Source organism: Schistocerca americana, chromosome 3 (genome assembly GCF_021461395.2).
Source record: "Schistocerca americana isolate TAMUIC-IGC-003095 chromosome 3, iqSchAmer2.1, whole genome shotgun sequence".
Classification (NCBI taxonomy): domain Eukaryota; kingdom Metazoa; phylum Arthropoda; class Insecta; order Orthoptera; family Acrididae; genus Schistocerca; species Schistocerca americana.
The window spans coordinates 509,958,854-509,980,712 of NC_060121.1; the positions used below are offsets into that span (position 1 = coordinate 509,958,854).

General features: G+C 43.0%; 1 protein-coding gene across 1 annotated transcript in view; it reads left to right on the top strand.

The window, feature by feature from the left end:
- LOC124606170 (sodium channel protein Nach-like) overlaps nucleotides 1-21,859 on the top strand; it is a 105,699-nt gene that overhangs the window by 77,008 nt on the left and 6,832 nt on the right. The window contains exon 8 of the mRNA XM_047138137.1: nucleotides 7,871-7,986. Coding sequence (XP_046994093.1) covers nucleotides 7,871-7,986 — 116 coding nt within the window. The remainder of the gene's footprint in view (nucleotides 1-7,870; nucleotides 7,987-21,859) is intronic.

Sequence of the window (21,859 nt, forward strand, 5' to 3'; positions counted from 1 at the left end):
TGGACAAACTTCTCACTCAGAGAAGATGTAAAAGTTGTGGAAACTGCGCAAAATTTCATTACATAAAGTGTAATGTTGGTCTTCACCAAAATTATTTTTTTTGGGAATATCACAGTTAAAAATTGCGCAAACTACAGAAAACATCACTAATATAATATGGTGCTGGGTTTCCTCCAGATTGTTTTTTTTTTGCTTTCAATACCCTAAGTGATTGAATTATAAATGGTGAAAAATCGTAATGTATCAATTTTTATGAATAAAATAAGATTTAAAATTTGTTGCTTGACACATGAAAAATTACGTTAGCTATTGAACTAGTACATGTTAATACCCAGCGTATGTTTTATCATATGAGAAATAAATCTGTGTAAAAATTTAAAAAATATTTTAGTCACTGATACATGCTGCCACCCTTAAAAGAACAGCTTTGACTTCATCATAATCATGAGCAAAAACTTAGTCTTCGGCATTAATGGGTTGAAATATACCATGCGTGGCAAAACGGGACTATCCAAAACTGGCTCTGAGGCAGCTGTGATGCACCATGGGCCATAGATGACAGTGGTGAACGACGACTGGAGAGATGTGTATGGGTGAATAGATGAGGCAACTGTTGAGCAGATGACCACTCAGGTAGAATAAGGGGCTACCAACAACTGTTCAGTGAATATTGCTGCAGTATGTGCCTCTGCAGCAGGCATCTGTTTCACGCACCCATGCTGACTGCTGTTAGATGGTGATTAAGCCCTGAATTTGCACGCCAATACCGCAACTGGAGTCCACTGTGTGGCCACAGGTAGGCTTTTGAGATGGATCACTTTTTATGCTCCACTGGACTAAAAGCAAACACCATGAAACAATGTCAGGACGTTCCAGGCTGGAGTAGGAAGCATTTTGATCTGTGGAACGTTTAAATTGCATTCCTAAGGTGATCTCGTCATTCTGGAAGGAACAGTAGATCAAAAAAGGTATGCATCTGTCCTTGGGCGCCATGTGCGCCTCTACATGCAGTCTGTTTTTCCTCGTCACAGCGGTATCTACTAGCTGGAAATGCAACATGTCACAACCTTGCAGTGTATGCATGTTGTTTGAAGAGATCTGGATGAGTTTACTGTACTCCTCTAGTACTCCTCTAGCCACCAGACTCTCCAGATATAAACCCAATATAAAATCTGTGGGACCGCCTCGATAGGGCTGTTCATGCAAAGAATCCTCAGCTGAGAAGTCCATTGCAGCTGGCCACAGCACTGGGATCAGTACAGCTCCACATCCCTGTAGGTACCCTCAAGAACATGATCGACTCTCTACCCGCACGTGTCGCAGTGGTCAGTGCTGCAAAAGGTGGTTTTTCAGGCTACTGACAGATGGTAACATTAAGCTGACTGGACAGTGTATGTCTCTTAATCAGTCCACTCATAGTTTGGACAGCAACCCCAGAGTCACACCCTGGGGCACCCTAGAACCCACATTCATAGAAACAGGTGTCACACGTTCCAAGCCCCATACAGAATCAATTCAGAACTCTCCATAGTTTGCAGGGAAGACTAAATCCAGGGTGCTTTACTGGATTTACGTCTGATGGCAGGTATATTCTGTAGCTGGTTGCACAGAAGTGAGTTCCAATGACTAGTACACTTTTGGAACACTGCTGCTTTTCGTCTAGTTGAGGATGGTACAATATTATATAGTGCAGGTATCCCTGCAAGCGGTGTTGATTCAGTAGTGGCACTAATTTTTCCCATTGTTTGATTTAGTTTAACATCAACTTTACATATCTACCCATTGGTTTTCATGCTGAAGCACGGTACTCTGTCGTAGATTAACATACTGACTACGTGGCTGTCTGAAGAGTACCTGCATTCGGTCTGCATCCTGACCCAGCTAGTTTTATAATAATATCAATCCTAGTGTTCAATTTTTTGCTGTATTTTCTATATGTACTTAAAAGTAAGGTCCCAGTCCAGAATGACTCCCAAGTCTGGTTTACATTACACGGGAACATCTCAAAGACGACATTTAATTTGTGATTCGCCTACAGGTATAAAAATGGTAAGCATTTACCTTTGTTTAAAGTAACAATAATAATAATAATAATAATATTAATAATGATAGACAAAAATCCGGAAAAAATTTAAAAAATAAAGTAAACAAAATTAAATAAGAATAGAATCTACAGTCATGCCTAAGAGTAATGCTTATACAGTCCTTCACAATTTCTCAAGTTAATTCTAAGCATAAACTCTATTGTCCTACAGTTCTATACTGGCCTTGCAACTCAAATCACAGCACCCTCGGTACTTCTCTTTTGCGATTTGTATTTCTTTATAAATGAAGCCCAATCAATTTATGTTTCTTGGTTGAACTCGAACCGCCATGTGCCATGTGAGTTGACATTTGTTTAATTTTACAATAGGCAGTGTGAAAAAATAATGAAATGTGCATAACTTATTTTACGCCGACTGAGTCTGTCTGTGGTAACAATAAATGAAATAACAAGCCTAATTATAAAAAGATTGCGAGAAATTAAAGGAAAATCGAAACTTACGAAAATGTAACTAAGACAACTTGAGAAATACTTGGTGCTTAACCTGTTTACCTTCTTTTGTGCTCTGAGCCATTGTAATTCTTTGTCGGATACATGTGAAGCCCTGCTCTATGGCAGAACACTAATAATGGTGGTGACTGCTTCCAGATCGAAACAGCATAGCTACATCTCCTGCTGCAGCAAGTGATACTAACGGGTCTGCTACATCAGACTCAATAGAATTTTTTTAAGAAATAAGATATGTAAACAAATGAGAAAATGTTCCTACTTTTTGCTGAAAATATTTCTAAACTGATTTTGAGTTTATTATGAAATGCTACTCAAAAAAATAACTGAAAAATCACCTAACAGTTACAACTAAAACAATACATACCGTTGCAAACACCAAATAATTAGGCACTGATTAGACATATTTCTTCTGGCGAGATGAGTTTCCTCAAAACGTTGTCTTTCTTCTTAAGGTCATTTAAGGAGATCTCTTCTAACTGACATTCTCACGAAACTAAACGTGTAATACCGTAATTTCTTAATTTACTGTACAGTGTGTGATAATTCGTTTACGATAAAATGAGCAAAGAAGGGATGTAACCAGAATTTCTCTTCTTCTTCTGCAATCTCTTTTTATATCGGTGTCGCACCAAGAGCTTCTTGCTATTCCATATCCACTTCGAAACTGAATGCAGACTTAAGAAATTCCTCTGGTGTCTCTGCTGGCAGGCGCACTGGCAGACCAGGGAGCTGCGAGAAGAGCTACCAGCAGAGGTACTGTGGCGTCATGTGGTGGCAGGGCCCTTAATATGTTACAAGACTGAGACCGTGTCCCTTCCCGACCATTCAGAAAGCTGCATTCTTAGAATGGCCGTCGATAACACGAAACTGAGTTCTTTCACATATCTGATCTCATTAAAAGTCACAAAATTTAGAAAAGGCCGAAGGAATCGGCGTAGGCTGAATTCACAGTGTCACGAGGCTCGGTCGCCAGACTTTGCTGGGTTGCATAGCCCGACAGCTTGGTCACAGTGCGTCCTACTTGCTTCGTCAGTTGTTGGCAGGATCATGGAGATTCCATTGTACATAGGAATCTGTTCTGTCAAGAACGTTAGAATCCCTTTTCTCAGTTATTGGAATAACCATACAAGTCATATAAATGCAGGGTTATTCTAAATGATGGACCCATTTTCTAAACTTCGCATTTAATAAAGTCAAAATACAAAATGAACAAGCTTTAAACCAATGAAAAAAGGAAATTTCAAAGTTTCTTTTCATAATGTCCGATATCAATTGAATAATTTATAATTAATAAGTTTTTAATAAGTATTTAATTGTAATAACCATACAAGTCATATTCTAAATGATGGACCCATTTTCTAAACTTCGTATTTATTAAAGTAAAAATACAAAATGAACAAGCTTTAAACCAATGAAAAAAGGAAATTTCAAAGTCTCTTTTCATAATGTTCGATATCAATTAAATAATTTGTAATTAATTAGTTTTTAATAAATATTTAATAATTAGAAATGTGATAAATGTTATAAATGTTCAATGTGGCCACCATTGGCTGCATGACAAACATCGACGCATTAGCCAACTCGTCGCACACACGCGAAAGCGTGTTTGGGGGGGGGGGGGGGTTGTTGGGGCTTATGGGCGCTCAACATCGAGGTCATCAGCGCCGCGAAAGCGTAGCTGCTGTTACTGGGTACACGGCAGCAATGATCCGGTTCTGCAGATCGTTCAGAGTGGTTGGTAGAGGCGGAACGTAAACAACTTGCTTCACAGAACCCCATAATAAATAGTTGCAGGGTGTGAGATCAGGAGATCTCGGTGACCAGAAGTGCAGAGCCAGGGCCTCGAGTCCCATGTGACTGATCCAGCGCTGAGGAGGATAGTCATTCGAAAAGCCTCGTACATCATGGATTCAATGGGGCGGAGCTCCATCCTGTTGCAAAATGAAGTCCTGGGTATCCTCCATAGCTTGAGGGAACAGCCACTGTTCCAACATGTCCAGGTACGTGATTCCCGTTACAGTTCTTTCCGCAAAGAAAAATGGTCTATAAACCTTTGTACGGGATACGGCACAGAACACGTTAATATTCAGTGAGTCTCTTTATTGTTGGAATGGTGAATGTGGATTTTCCAAACCCCATTTGCGAACATTGCGTCTGTTGACTTTTCCATTAAGGTGGGACGTCACTTCATCGCTAAAAATGCTTCATTCTCCATCTTTGCTAGCAAATAACCACAAAATGCGAGACGCTTCTCTTTGTCATTGGGGTTGAGAGCCTTCACAATTTGTAATCGGTAGTGCTTGTACAGCAAACGCCATCTCATAACTTTCCATACAGTTAGTTGGGGTATTCCAAGTTATCAACTGGATTTGTTGGTAGACTTGCTGGGACTGCACATAAAGTTTTCTTGAATCCGTTTGACAACATATTCTGACAACATACAATCGGCCTGTGCTTTTTTCTTTGCACACACTCCCAGTCTGTTTAAATTGCTTGAATCAACGGCTAATGCTTTTGCGAGTTGGTGGCTGAATACCGAATTTGGCACGAAATGCCCGCTGCACTGCAATTTGCGACTCACTTTCCGCGAACTCAAAAACACAGAAACCTTGTGCTCCACAGTCGCTGCCTCACTCACAACTGACAGTGAAACGGAATGACGGCCGAATTGCCACGTGAACTCTACGGGCCGCTTCTGAAATCATCACCGTCCGCCCGCCACCGGCCGCCAAAAACTTTAAAACGTCCCTTTTCATTGGTATAAATCTTGTTCGTTTTGGATTTGTACTTGAATACAAACGAATTTTTGAAAATGGATCCATCATTTAAAATAACCCTGTATATTAGACGAAGAGAGAAACGTTCTACGAGGGGCATTCTATAAGTAATGCAACATATTTTTTTCTCGGCCAATTGCGATTGAAAAAATGCGGTTTTTGTGTGATATCGCGGAATATTCCCGACCCGACAGTGCAGCCTGCTTCCTGGGCTCGGGTAGGCGCGCCGGCCCCAGATCGAATCCGCCCAGCGGATTAACGACGAGGGCCAATGTGCCGGCCAGCCTGGATGTAGTTTTTAGTCGGTTTTCCACATCCCGCTAGGTGAATACCGGGCTGATCCCCATGTTCCGCCTCAGTTACACGGCTCGCAGACATCTGAACACTTTCGCACTATTCCATGGATTAAACACGACGTAGACAGTTGGGGTACACTACTTCCGTCCCAGGGGGTTCGGGGTGGCGGCAGGGAGGGCATCGAGCCACCCCTTAAACATTAACATGCCAAATCCTATTAACGATAGCTGACCCTGCGCAACTGCGGGACAAGGCTCAAGCGATAGAAATAGAATCGCGGGATATTCCCGCTTACGCCTCTGTAATTTCATGAAGCTCTGACAGGTGGCGGCGCTGTATCTAGCCTTCAAAGTGACGTCTGTAATGGAGGTGCGTTCCAAGCAGAGAGCTGTCGCTGAGGCTATTTTGGTGAAAAACCAGAGCATCGCAGGTATGCATAGGCGTTTGCAGAATGTCTACAGAGACTTGACAATGAACAAAACACTGAGTCGTTGGGCGAGGCGTCTGTCACCATCGCAACAATGTCGGAGCAATCTATCTGATCTCCCGTGTGCCGACCGGCCGTACACAGCTGTGCCTCCTGCAATGTTGGAAAATGTGGAGACTCACATTCGAGGTGGTCGTCGGATCTGGACGTCTCTGTTGGTAGAGCTGACACGCTCGTCCACCAGTTGGGGTACTCAAAGGTGTGTAACCGCTGGGTTCCTCGCTGCCTAACACAAAAAAACCAACAAAGAACAGTCTGTGCGGATTTGATTGTCCGTTACGAGGATGATCGTGCCAATTTTTTACGGAACAGCGTCACAGCCGATGAAACGTAGGTTAATGACTTCGAACCGGAACCTAAAAGGCTTTCCACGAAGTGACGTCACACCAAATGTACTTTGACAAAAAATTTCAAAGCCGCACCCTCAGCCAGTAATGTCATGGCGACCGTCTTCTGGTACTCTGAAGGGGTTATTTGTTCGATATCCTCCCTCACGATGCAACAGTCAACTTCAGGAAACTGAAGAAACGACTTCAGCGCGACTGTCACCACAAAAATGCTATTGAACTTCTCCTTCTCCATGACAATGAAAGGTAGCACACAAGTCTGCGCATCCGAGAGGAGCTTACAAAACTTCACTGGCCTGTTCTCCCTCATCCACCCTACAGCCCAGATATGTCATTTTCCACCTATCTGCTTGACCTTACGAAGGATACAGCTCGCAGGAAGCAGTACGTGGATGACGGTGAGTTGTTGATGCAGCAAGACGTCGATCTGTAGACTGGTACCAAGCAGACATGAGGCCCTCACAGTAAGGTGACGTAAGATGGTCTCGTTGAACGGATATTATGTAGAAAAATAAGATATTCTCACAAAATGAGTAGGGATTAACTTGGTGTATTGGACGCCTGAATAAAACCAATCTGCTTTCAGAAAAAAAAAGGTGTTGCGTTATACACTGTACGCCCCCCGTACTGCATACACGAGATGACTCGTGGTGGTATTGAGAAGCAAGATTACAAACACTCCGTTCAGCTTCAAATAAATTCGGCAAAACAGATATACGTCAATCAATCTTCAACGACTGTTATTCACAGGTACATGTGAAAGAAAAACATAAATTTTAGAGTAAGATTCTCAGAATACCTAAACCCTTGAAAAGTGGGAACTCATATACGACATTTGCAAACCACTCATTTCACAGACTCACCAAACTACTGTCAGGAACAGTAATAATAATTATAGGACAGTTAATGCCCAACTACCACAACCCAAAAACAGATCGATTACGGAAACTATCAGAATCAAAATAGATATCTCAAAATCCACGTTATGTTTGTTCGAGCTTGAGCTGGTGGAATGTCCCGATGTCGATACCACTGTGACCATAGCCTTAGTTGTTGACGTCCCACCATCAGATAAATAAGCTCTATCCTCCTTTACATCTACGTCCTATGAAAATTGAATGCTGAAGAGCAACTATTCTTCAGAGGAAGTGGATCCGTACATCCACATATTGAACCGGGAAACTTAGATAATGGCCACTGTATCTTCAAAACTCCACCTTTCTCAACCATTTCCCACATTTCTAGAAGCTTTGGGCATTTTTTACTGATTTACGACTACATGCCCAAATGGTAGACAATATAAACTTCAGTTGTTAGCTTCTAGTATTCACAATTGGAGGTTACATAGGATTTTATAACAACTAAGCGCACTGTAAAGAGAATTTACGTATACTTTTGTCTTTTGCAGGAAATCCATTGCTGGAGGTTTCAGTCTGGACGGACTCGTTTTTAAATGGAGCATAGCGCCGTACAACAAATCTAGATACAAAAGAGAAACATTGTACACTTTTGAAGACTTACTGGGTAAGCACAACAAAACAAATATACCATATTAGTAACCTCCTGTGCAGGATAGCGGGATGGATGAGCGTCGGAAGAGTGAAATATGGGAGGATTGGATTATATTTTCGGTATTTGAGATACAAAAAGGTTCGCACTGACAGTCTAGGAGATTTGGACTAAACTAAACCGAACAGGAAGTGGTTCCCGTTCGTGCGGCTGGTGACCTGTGTTGGTGAAAAGGGCCAGAGGCAGATGGCGGAAGCCATCCGCCCTGGCTCAAGGGTGGCGTACACGAGAGCGTCTATGCTGTGACTCGTTTCTCACGTTCCTTACAGCCTAAACGCAGTGGTTTGGGTTGTCAGCAAACAACAGTAGAAAGATGGCGTGATGCTGATATCGCAATTCCCAAGCGCATTGGCCTTGTGAGAACTGGCCTCACTGAGACAGTGTTTGAAAGATGCTATTCTTACATGCAAATAAATTTTTTTAAACAATCTCTAGAATATCCCGCCCTCCCCCTCCCCATCCCAAACTGGTGGGTGGTCGCCCTTTACATCCTCTCTTACTTCCATGGAAGGGTGGCCACAGGGATTTGTGGTTCTACAAAGCTCTGTGGATAGATAGGTGGCCCAGAGGGGTGTTAAAAGCTATGTGAGGAATCTGTGAACAGTGAATTTCCCTTAGTAAACTAGCCTTTTCTGCGCGACTTCACTCACATACTAGTTTGACATATATATTTTGAACATCTTCTGCTCCCCCTGTCTGTGTCCACTCCTTCCTCCGTCCACTTCTCTATCTCATTCTCCCATCTCTACCTGTACATCTCCTCCTCCCTACACTCTTCTGTCTCTCCAGTTCCTCCTCCCCATTCAGTGTCCATCTCCCCCATCCCCCTCCTCAGTGACCATAGCTTCTTCTCCCTTCCTCTGACCATATCCTTCTCCCCCTTTCTCTGTCCATCTCATCCTTCCACTTCTTCCTTCTCCACCTGCACACTTCTCCTCTACACCTTCTAACTGGCTCCTGCAACTTTCCTCCCCCCCCCCTTTCTCTATCCTTCTCGTCCTGCTCCTCTCTGACCATCTCCTTGCCCCCTCTCTGCTCCATATATCTCCTCTCCCCACTCTCTCTGTCTGTCCCCCCCTTGCCCCCCCCCTCTGTCCTTCTCGTATGCCGCTGTCTATTTCTATCTCCTCCTTCTCCTCACCCTCTCTACCCATCTCCTGCTTCCTGCTGTCTCTGTCCGTTTCCTTCTGCCCATCTCTCTGCCTCCTCCTATACCTTTCTCTGTCCACCTCATCCTCTCCCTCACTCACCATCCATCTCCTTCCCAAAATCCTGTGCTTAGCTGTGCACATCCACACATATGGCCCTTGTAAGGCATGCTTATAGTACTCATGCAACACGCCCATTTCCCTCTCTATTTGCCCATCTCCTACTCCCCATTGTCTCAGTCTATCTCATCCTCCCCATATCTCTCACCTCTCTCTATCTCAGCCATGTATGTGTAGCCCTTGCAAGACATGACAATACAACATACTTGTGGTGCAAATCAGCCTACAGGTCACTGTTTAAAAAGCTTTCTTTGCCTTAATTTTCACTCACAAGGAAGTTATAATCCCCACAGTTCTGATTATCATGTAGCAAGTAGTTTATGTTCCAAACACAGTTCGTATAGATCATATGGTTCAGGAGGAAATGCTGGACATACACACGTACATACATGCTATTTCATACATGCACTAGCCTTTTTCCTGTGCCTTCACTCGTGCACACATTCGACACATACATTGCACACTTCTTCTTCTCCCCATCTCTGTCTCCACCTCTTCTTGCTCCATCTCTCTGTCCACCTCATCCTCCCACATTCATCTCCTCCTCCCCATTCTCTCTGTTTTTGCATCTCCTCCTCCTTCCTCTCTTCCTCTGCTGCCTCTTCTGCCTGACCATATCTTCCTTCCCCACTCCCTCTGTTCATATCCTCCTCTCCAGTCTCTGTCCATCTCCTCTCTCCCCATCTTACTTCTCCACCTTCTCACTATCTGACCACACCTTTCACCTTCCACCTTCCACTTGTCTCCAGCGTTTACCTCCTCCCCGCTCTGCCTGTGGAACTCCTCCTTCTCCTCTCTCTGGCCATCTCCTCCTATCCCTCTCTCTGTACATCTTCTCATTCCCTCTATCTCTGTCCATCTTCTCCCACCCTCTCCTCTCTGCAGCCCCTCCTCTAACTGTCTCAGCCTTCCCCCAGCCATGCCTATCTGCGCTTGCAACCCCTGCAAAACAGATCGATAAAGCAGGCCAAATACTACTACAGCAGAACGCACCTGTCATACAGGGCAGCCTACACGTTTGGGGCTGGGAAACCATATCTTGTCTCTGTTCTGGAAAGCAGATCGATAAGCCAGTCTGATACTATTGCCACATAACACAAATGTCAAGCAAGGCGCCCTATAAGGCATAGGCTGAGAAAAGACGTTTTCGCCAGTATCTCTGCTCCTATTGGAACTAGGATATTATATACCCCATGGTGCTGATACTCATGAAGTTCGCTGTTTGTGTGCCAAGTTTGGCTGAAGTCTATCCATACATTTAGGAGAAAGTCCTGTACATACACACATATGTACGTGCTGCTTTACATTGTATACAGGGTGATGCAAGAGAAATGGTCAATATTCAGGGATATAGCAGTTAATGATCATTCAAAGGTAAAACTTCTAGTAAACAAGGCCTTTAAATGCATACATTAAAAGCTATGAGCACTTGTTCATCTTCACTATGTTGAAGCATATCTCTATTACTAAGCAACTGCTGATAGCAGCCCATGTTTACTAGACAATTTTTTTCTTGTTTTGGTCCATACTATCTCCTCTCAAAATATGGGAAGCAAAGACCTTCCAGTAGAAGAGATTTTTTTCACAGCACTGAAGGTAAAGAAGTGCACATAGCTACATCTACATCTACATCCATACTCCGCAAGCCACCTGACGGTGTGTGGCGGAAGGTACCTTGAGTACCTCTATCGGTTCTCCCTTCTATTCCAGTCTCGTATTGTTCATGGAAAGAAGAATTGTCGGTATGCCTCTGTGTGGGTTCTAATCTCTCTGATTTTATCCTCATGGTCTCTTCGCAAGATATACATAGGAGGGAGCAATAAACTGCTGGACTCCTCGGTGAAGGTATGTTCTCGAAACTTTAACAAAAGCCCGTACCGAGCTACTGAGCGTCTCTCCTGCAGAGTCTTCCACTGGAGTTTATCTATCATCTCCATAACGCTTTCGCGATTACCAAATGATCCTGTAACGAAGCGCGCTGCTCTCCGTTGGATTTTCTCTATCCCTTCTATCAACCCTATCTGGTACGGATCCCACACTGCTTAGCAGTATTCAAGCAGTGGGCGAACAAGCGTACTGTAACCTACTTCCTTTGTTTTCGGATTGCATTTCCTTAGGATTCTTCCAATATATCTCAGTCTGGCATCTGCTTTACCGACGATCAACTTTATATGATCATCCCATTTTAAATCACTCCTAATGCGTACTCCCAGATAATTTATGGAATTAACTGCTTCCAGTTCCTGACCTGCTATATTGTAACTAAATTGTAAAGGATCTTTCTTTCTATGTATTCGCAGCACATTACGCTTGTCTACATTGAGACTCGATTGCCTGCACCATGCATCAATTCGCTGCAGATCCTCCTGCATTTCAGTACAGTTTTCTATTGTTACAACCTCTCGATATACCACAGCATCATTCGCAAAAAGCGTCAGTGAACCTCCGATGTCATCCACAAGGTCATTTATGTATATTGTGAATAGCAACGGTCCTACGACACTCCCCTGCGGCACACCCGAAATCACTCTCACTTCGGAAGACCTCTCTCCATTGAGAATGACATGCTGCGTTCTGTTATCCCGGAACTCTTCAATCCAATCACACAATTGGTCTGATAGTCCATATGCTCTTACTTTGTTCATTAAACGACTGTGGGGAACTGTATCGAACGCCTTGCGGAAGTCAAGCAACACGGCATCTACCTGGGAACCCGTGTCTATGGCCCTCTGAGTCTCGTGGACGAATATCGCGAGCTGGGTTTCATACGATCGTCTTTTTCGAAACCCATGCTGATTCCTATACAGTAGATTTCTAGTGTCCAGAAAAGTCATTATGCTCGAACATAATACGTGTTCCAAAATTCTACAACTAATAGACGTTAGAGATACAGGTCTATAGTTCTGCACATCTGTTCGACGTCCCTTCTTGAAAACGGGGATGACCTGTGCTCTTTTCCAATCCTTTGGGATGCTACGCTCTTTCAGAGACCTACGGTACACCGCTGCAAGAAGGGGGCAAGTTCCTTCGCGTACTGTGTGTAAACGAACTGGTATCCCATCAGGTCCAGCGGCCTTTCCTCTTTTGAGTGGTTTTAATTGTTTCCCTATCCCTCTGTCGTCTATTTCGATATCTACCATTTTGTCATCTGTGCGACAATCTAGAGAAGGAACTACAGTGCAGTCTTCCTCTGTGAAACAGCTTTGGAAAAAGACATTTAGTATTTCGGCCTTTAGTCTGTCATCCTCTGTTTCAGTACCATTTTGGTCACAGAGTGTCTGGACATTTTGTTTTGATCCACCTACCGCTTTGACATAAGACCAAAATTTCTTAGGATTTTCTGCCAAGTCAGTACATAGAACTTTACTTTCGAATTCACTGAACGCCTCTCGCATAGCCCTCCTCACACTACATTTCGCTTCGCGTAATTTTTGTTTGTCTGCAAGGCTTTGGCTATGTTTACGTTTGCTGTGAAGTTCTCTTTGTTTCCGCAGCAATTTCCTAACTCGGTTGTTGTACCGCGATGGCTCTTTTCCATCTCTTACAATCTTGCTTGGCACTTACTCATCTAACACATATTGTACGACAGTTTTGAACTTTTTCCACTGATCCTCAACACTATCTGTACTTAAAACTTTTGTGTTGAGCCATCAGGTACTCTGAAATCTGCTTTTTTAATATCTCTACGGCTGAATTCATCGATGCAGTAACCGCTTTATGATCGCTGATTCCCTGTTCTGCGTTAACTGTTTCAAATAGTTCAGGTCTGTTTGTCACCAGAAGTTCTAATATGTTATCGCCTCGAGTCGGTTCTCTGTTTAACTGCTCAAGGTAGTTTTCAGATAAAGCACTTAAAAAAATTTCACTGGATTCTTTGTCCCTGCCACCCGTTGTGAACGTTTGAGTCTCTCAGTCTATATCCGGCAAATTAAAATCTCCACCCAGAACTATAACATGGTGGGGAAATCTACTCGAAATATTTTTCAAATTATCCTTCACGTGCTCAGCCACAACAGCTGCTAAGCCAGGGGGCCTATAGAGACATTCAATTACCACGTCTGAGCCTGCTTTACCGTGACCTTCACCCAAATTATTTCACATTTCGGATCTCCGTCAATTTCCTTCGATACTATTGCACTTCTTAGCGCTATAAACACGCCTCCCCCTTCACTGTCCAGCCTGTCTCTGCGGTATAGATTCCAATCTGAGTTTAGAATTTCATTACTGTTTCCATCTGATTTCAGCCAACTTTCTGTCCCTAGTACTATGTGGGCATTTTGACCGTTTATTAATGAGAGCAGTTCTAGGACCTTTCTATAGACACTCCTGCAATTTACTATTACCACATTAATATTGTTATTCCCTGTTGCGTTTTGCCTACTACTACCTTGCCGCATCTCAGGAGGCGTCTTGTCGGGCCTAGGGATGGAATTCTCTAACCTAAAAAACCCACATGTGCACTCCACACGTACTCCGCTACCCTTGTAGCCGCTTCCTGCGTGTAGTGCACGCCTGACCTATTCAGGGGGACCCTACATTTCTCCACCCGATAGCGGAGGTCGAGAAATTTGCACCCCAGATCTCCGCAGAATCGTCTGAGCCTCTGGTTTAAGCCTTCCACTCGGCTCCAAACCAGAGGACCGCGATCGGTTCTGGGAACGATACTACAAATAGTTAGCTCAGATTCCACCCCGCGAGCGAGGCTTTCCGCCTTCACCAACTCCGCCAACCGGCTGTATGAATTGAGGATGACCTCTGAACCCAGACGGCAGGAGTCACTGGTGCCGACATGAGCAACAATTTGCAGTCGGGTGCACCCAGTGCTCTCTATCGCCGTCGAAGGGCCTCCTCCACATCTCGGATGAGACCCCCCGGCAAGCAGACAGAGTGAACACTGGCCTTCTTCCCCGAGCTTTCTGCTATTTCCCTAAGAGGCTCCATTACCCACCTAACGTTAGAGCTCCAAATCACTAACAAACCCCTCCCTCCGTGTGCCTGCTCGGACCTTGCTGAAGCTCTTTAGGTACACACGTTAAAGCTGTTGTTTACTAGGCTTTTTCGCTTCGAATGATCGTTTCTATTGTATCCCTGAATATTGATAATTTCTCATGGGAGATCCAGTATTATGGACTGACCTTTCACTTGAGGCTACATGCATGTATGCATAAATCACGTATACTTCACACTTACATGTCTGATTCTCTGTTATTTTACGCCATGCGACCTCAGAGAGGATGTTAAGTTTATGTGTGATAATTCAGCCATCTGGCATGATATTTGGCCCTAAACACAACGATAAAAGTATTAGATCACTATCGGGAACTGGTTGACACAGTGAGGAACAGAAATAATAAATAAATAATACTTCATATTTTTAAAGTATTCCAGTACAATTAAATACAGGAATGAGATTCCGAAATGTATTTTACATATCACCTTCTCCTTCGTATCTGCATCCCTGGTAACAGTACTTCCATCTGCCTCCTCACAACAACTTGCTTTTCCACTTGCCCACTGACATCATCATCTTCCACCTACCTTCTGCACCTCCCCTTCCTCTCCCTTCTCTCATTTCATTTCCTCCTTCTCCATCTGTCTGGCCATCTTCTCCCCTGTCCATCTATCGATCTCGTCCTCCCACTTTCTCTGTGTCTGTCTCCTCCTAACCCCTCAGTCTGACCCTCACAATCTCCCATCTCTAGCTGTCCATCTCCTGCCTCATCTATCTTTCTCCAACTCCCCATTTGACTATCCTACCTCATCTCTCAATCTGTCTCCTACTCCCCATCTCACTATCCATCTTCTCCTCCCTCTCTCTCCACTCACACATACCCATCTCCATGTAAACCATGTGTAACACATTTCTACACTACAGTTGCAACACACAAGTGGCACAGGGCAGCCGAAATGTCAGGCATTACCAAACCTTTTTGGACCACCCTCACCCAATGAAGCTAGATGGTTCTAACCCCCCCCCCCCCCCCCACAAAGTGCTTCTTTCCAGACAGTTAGTGTTATTGGTTGAATGCTATCCAAGGGCTTAGGAGGAAATATGGTATATACATATACACTCATACATCTGCTTTTATAGTACATTAGAGAACCCGGCAATGCTTTGCAATTGCTAAAATGCATATCAATTGGCTATACATAACCACATCCTCCCCTCTCTCTCTGTCCATATCCTTGTCCTACTGTCTCTCTCCACCTCCTCCTCCCCCATCTCTCTTCCTATCTCCTCCTTTCCCCTCTCTATGTCAATTACCTACCATCCTTCTCCATCCTCTCTGCCCTCGACTCTTGTTTCTAGTTATTGTCAACGAAACTTTGATAGAGAACCGATGTCCCTTAAAATCAAAGAGTATGTCGGTTGGGATCATTGGTATATGGGGCGTGAGAGACTTCTAGTGTTTCTGGTACTGTTGTGATAGAAACTTCAGTAACAGTATTTCAATTTGTTTTCAGCTGCAGATGGGTAAGATTAGAAAGTTTCAGATGGATAAGATTCCATAACAGTATTCTAATCATCAGCCAATAACCACAAATATAGCTTTCCTGCTTTCTGTTTAAACTGACTGTGAGGAAGAAAACAAAACAACATACAGTTGTGTATAACAGGAAAGAGTATAAATGGGAGAAATAATTTTTCTAGTGGTTTAAATGCCCTGCTATTGTAATTCGAACTGATTGCGAGCAAGGAAACAAAAATGAACATTTCCACAGCACAGTAGAGCATTGACAGCATTATCTTTCTCACAGTTAGTTGTAACAGACAGCCTGTACATTGATGTGTTAAAGAAATATGTAGCCTAGGTCCAGATGAATATTTATTAGAGTACTGTGTAAACATTTGCTGCAGATCAGTCAAGAGCTTTTCAAGGTTTTTGTTAATGTTTACCATGTAACCTCCCCCTCACTTATCGACCTTAATGACAGTGAAAAATTAAACCGCGTGTACCTAATGGAAATTTGGGAAAAGCAATCGTCACCGAAGTTAATCTGTCGGTAAAGAGGGAGGAAAGGGTTACATCTAAATGAAAGGAAAAATGCAAATGAAACTGGTGGAAATTAATTTTGAAAAGGGGTAAAGTTAATAAAGAAAGTAAATGTGCAGCAGTTATGTTAACAATTAACTAGCGGTAATTAGATATTTGAGATTTGGGGGAAATCACGGTCGCCAGTCCTAAGGACAATTACTATAGTAACTGAAAAAGAAAGGATATTACACATATAATTAGCACTAGAAGCGTGGCAACTGAAGGTTGACACGTGTAGTGTGAAAACTGAAAGTTTGTCAGAAGTAATAAATTTCGCTACACTCTAACTTAATTTAGCAGAAGAATTAATAAAACCAGAAAACTGAAAGTCAATTTAGTGACTGAAATTAATAAGAAGCTTTCTTTCTTAAGCACATCGAAATCCAGTAAAATACGGTTAGTCTTGGACTACCTCAACAATCATTTCAAAAGCAACTTGAATCTACGCAATTTAGAAATAATAGATTTTACTTTGAACTTGAATTAAATGATTCTGAACAATTAACAATGGTAAAATTTAGTATGTACCAAGCTGAGCTGCAGTCACAGGTAAGCTAAAATACGGTAACAAAACTCGCATTCTTAATTTGTGCTTGTGTAATCTAAATATTGTAGCCAGCTATGAATACTTAAAGTGAACTTTGAAATTAAAGCCGTGAAATTGAATGATGCTGGCGTTTGAATTTCAACGACACTCGGGTTCATTCCGGAAAAGGAAGGGACCCTGCTTGGTAATGCAATTGGGACAATGAGCAACAAAAGTTCATGCTAAGTTGCTGTAATTTTGCGAGGCAAATGGAACAGTTTGAAAAGCTGAGGTCTGCCATACAGTTCTGAAACTTTACGTGCTTTTAGTCTTCCTTGTTGGTTGATTGAAGGTTTGAAGTCGTCGATCGAGGAGGTGGCGACAGTCACTCATTGTCGGCCGTCGCTGTTGCAGAAGCTGGATGTTGGCGCGCCTTCTTCTCGACACGGTCACCAGACGAAACGGGCTCTTGATGTGCGCCAGCTAATGCTTCCCGTCCGCGACACCATGTCAGAAACTATCATCGCAAGTCGAGCGCAATTACATGCTGCCAAACCCCGAAAGCGCGGCAACTCGCGGGAGCTTCACACAACACACCTGCTCCACTGCACTACTACAGCCAGACTCTCCCTCTGCCCGCGCTCCACGCGGCAGAGTTAACACTACCAAAGATCCTACACACTTTGATTCTTCACACGACCCATCGATGTAATCGTTCGATAGCAGTTTTCCCTAGGCAAGACTCAGCGTAAAATACAAATAATATTTACGAAACGAACCAATTATACATCGACATAAGTGCATAAATATATATATATACAAACAGTAAAACAATTACAATATATAAAGAGACAGAAATGTCATATCTTGAGGTAACAAAACAAGGAAAGAAAATAATAGTACAATAGATGGAAATAGGAGGATATGCATTTCCGGCGTTACACGTGCCCCACATTGTCTGAGGATGTTCGTGTAACGTAAACAGACTCAGAAAATGTCCCAAAAGAGAAACAGCGGAAATGCATATGCTCAAAACATCAACAAAATTTAGCATTCGTCTAATTAACCATAAATCAATTTTTAGACCATAATAATTGAGTGGAGACACTCCTAATCTTATTCCACTCTGTCATCTTGCACAAAATAAAACAGGTTGACAACATATTAAAATTCATAGAAAATATAGAAAATGGTTTAGCTATTCCAAAATCATTAAAATTCGTAACACTATGAGAAATGGAATACTATTTGCAAAATTAATTAGAGTGCATGGTCATAAAAACAGGTAGATCAAAATACGCAAATAAATAATTAAATAGACTACACATTTTATATAACCTTTTCATAATTAATATTCTCGTCACGAGAATCTATTTAACGCTAAACAAGAAAATAATGTACAGCAGATCGACAAAAACAAATATTAACAGCAGAATTCTTTCAGCTGTCCAGGAAGAAAACCAATTCCGCCTTCCGTACCCGCAAGTACAAAGAATGCCGACAGCGGCACAAGAGCCGACAGCGGCACAAGAGCCGACAGCGGCTTCGCCTCGCAAGTATTGTTGCGCCCGCCTGTGCGGCACGCTTGATCTCACTCGCCCTTGTGACGGCGTTTCCAGAACGTCCGTTTCACTGAATTCTTTCGGAAAAACTCCCTCCCGAGTAATCTCAAGGAGTCCATTAACACTATCACAGTGGATAACTCAACACTGTCCATCATCACACGCATGTACTAGCCTGAAACTTAAAACAGCGTCTAAGTACATCGGCAGTGACTAGTAAAACACATATTCATGAAATCTTACAGCTAGTTACAAAATCATATTTACATTCCTTAATCTACTGTGACTCAGCTGAAAACTCAAACTAGCAGGTTGGATTTTTCAACTGACAAATAATCACTCTCTCTTTAATCATTTAGTAAAATTAATTACTTATTAATTACAACTTCTTTAATGTCCTCTTGGTCAGGAAAAAGCATGGCAATCTAGCAAACCTTAAATCTTACACTCTATATTTACATACTGTACAAATTGCCCTTCCGAGGTATTAATCAATCCTAGGTTGGTACAATTTCAAGTCTACAATGTTCCGTATACCTAATAGTTTTCCAGAGCTTGGATACTCTAAGCAATAAGCATTTGTGTGAGGTATACCAATGACTTTATATGGTCCATTATAAACAAACTTAAATTTAGTGATTTCATTGTCTATCTCCCTTGATTTCTCATGAGCTTTTGCAAGTACTAAGTCTCCGATTGCAAACTTATCAAAACGCGCTTTAGCGTCATGACGACGTTTGCGAGCATCGGCTTTTAGCTTCATTACTTCTCGCAAACGATTCTTTTTCACACCAATACTAATGTCAATCCGTGGAGGGAATTTGATTATCTCTTCCACTAGTCCCGGTTTGTCTGAAAACACACTCTTATTCCTCATTATTACTTCATACAGGCCTCGTCTTTGTTCGTGTGTTACGTTTGACACACCGTCTACAATACTTTCCAATTCACTTTCTACTCTATTGTCAATGCTGAGATTCCTCACATTACAGTAGTTCAAATTCATACCTACGTCAATACCATTCGGCCAGTTAACAATGTGTTTAGGCTGGTATTGCCTATGCACACTGTCTCCTGCCTCGTCAAAACTAACTACTATTGTTTTATCTTGGGACGTACATGTCAAAGTTTTGCTTTCGCAATTAATCACTGCACGGTACTTTAATAGCCAATCTAACCCGATAATTACTTCCGTAGTTAAGTCTGGCACGACGACAAACTCTTGCTCAAATCGCGCCCCACATATCTCGAAGTTGACAAAAATCTGTTTTGTGACCGGTTTACTGGCCTTCCCAGTAGCACCGATAATTTTCACTCCTGTTACTGGCATAACTACGATGCCAGGTCTGTCTTTCAGTAACTCAAATATTTTCCCAGATACAGCACTCAATTCTGCACCGGTGTCAATCAACACGTTTAGTTGTAGTTCGTGCATATTAACAGACACTACTATCTGTCTACACTTGTCCTCGACTGTTTCTTTATTTTCCCATAATAAATCCTCGTCTATATCCATATCATTCCAGAAACAACCATCCGACTTTGATCCTAAATTCGGCTTATCTGGCGGCTTTTTCAGCCTCTGTTCACATACAGTTTTAATTTCAACACGTTTGTCCTGAGGCTTAGTCTGTAGCTTCGCCTCCAATACCGAAACCTTTTCCTGTAACTCGTCAACTAGTGAGTGTTGCTTTGCTATCAATTCACTAATTGTCACCTTCGTTGCTTCCACTTTGGTCAGATTGATCTCATCTGCCAATCTACCTGGAAGAATGTGCCCAGTAGCATCTGAAATTACTTCCTCTGGATCTGCGCAACCCACACTGCTACCGTCTGACCGTATAACGTCAGCTCTAACCTCATACACGCTGTAATCTACGTGCTTTTCTACCAATCGTTTCCGGCTATCACTAAAATTTTCGTAATCTTTCTCCTTAATACTCTCGCAATGTTTCAACTGGATGTTCGCGTCGGATGGGTCGGCTACTTCTACCACTACAACTTTCGGTAAAGTCTGCCGGTTAGGGCCAGAACTTTCCGTTACTACTTCAACATTCAACTCCTGCGGGACGAAACACGACGCATCTTGCTCATGCTCCCCCTTAACATCAACTATTTCTAGTAAAGTGTGCCGGTTAGGGCCAGAACTTTCTATCACTTCACAATCACTATCTTCCTGCGGGACGAGACGCGGCAAATCCTGCCCGCGCTCCCCATAAACACTTCTCCCGTACAGGCCCCTATAATCTCTTAGTTCGTCGTATAAGCGACCGAACTGCCTTAACCAGACCTCATCCCTCTCTGCATCCCCTCGCTCGATGACGGACGTTTTATCCGACATCTGATCTTCTTTCAACACTTGCGAATCATTCTTAAACTCAATCTCCAGTTCCGCTGTGGGTATTACAGCTGCCACTTTATAATCGATTTCCGGAACACTACTTAAATTGTTCTCACTGACAGTGAATGTATTTTCTACTGCCGTGTCTACAGCTGATCTACTACTTGTGGGCGCACTCCCTTCTCCTAACACTGGCACACTCTCCCGCCGTTGATTATTCCATACGGAATTTTCATAACGACGACACCTAGGTTTTCTCCTGTTATTGGGCCGCCAAAATTTCTCCACGCCCGGTCGGCCCCTCACCGGCGCGGCTAATGGTTTCCCTGTCTCGTCCCAGCAGATACGCTCCCCGGATACTGCTGAGGCGGCTGGTCACACCCTCTGGCGTTATTACCATTCTGCGCAGCCCGTATCACGCTGGTATGATACTGGTTTCCGTCATTCCGGTTATTATTTGCACTGTATCGATTGTCATTACGGCCCGAACCACTATTGTTATTGCTGCCAAGATTGCGGTATGCATTATTCCCATAGTTGTCGTTGTTGTGGTTGCTGTGGTACCCGTTGTTGTTACCACGGCCTCTACCACTGTCGCGATTATTGCGCCAATTGTCCTCGTCCTCAACTCTTTCCAGGAAATCATTGATTGTCTTGTAACTGCTTCCTATGTAGCGTTTTGTATCATCTGGAAGCCTCTTGTACAGTTCCCAGACTATTTCGGATTCCGTGCGGCGATCACGCAAATATTCCAACTTGCGGATCCAGCCCTCACAAAACTCCTTCATCGAAACGCGCGAATTCGCATCGAAAGGCCTCGATACGACAAATTCGCGCCAGACACCTTGCTGTTTCTGCTCTGACCAGTATTCAGCCAGAAACAAATTTCTAAACTCGTCAAAAGTCAGGTTCGTAATGTTGAGGTTTAAGCCCCAACGCTTGGCATCACCAGCCAACACATCAATAACCGCATTACTTTTTCTCTCATTAGTCCATGATCTGGGTAAAACTCTTTCACAATTTTTAATGAAATCCGTCGGGTGTATACCGCCTTTTTTCAAGGGGTCGAACCGCTCCTCTTTCGTCAACAACTC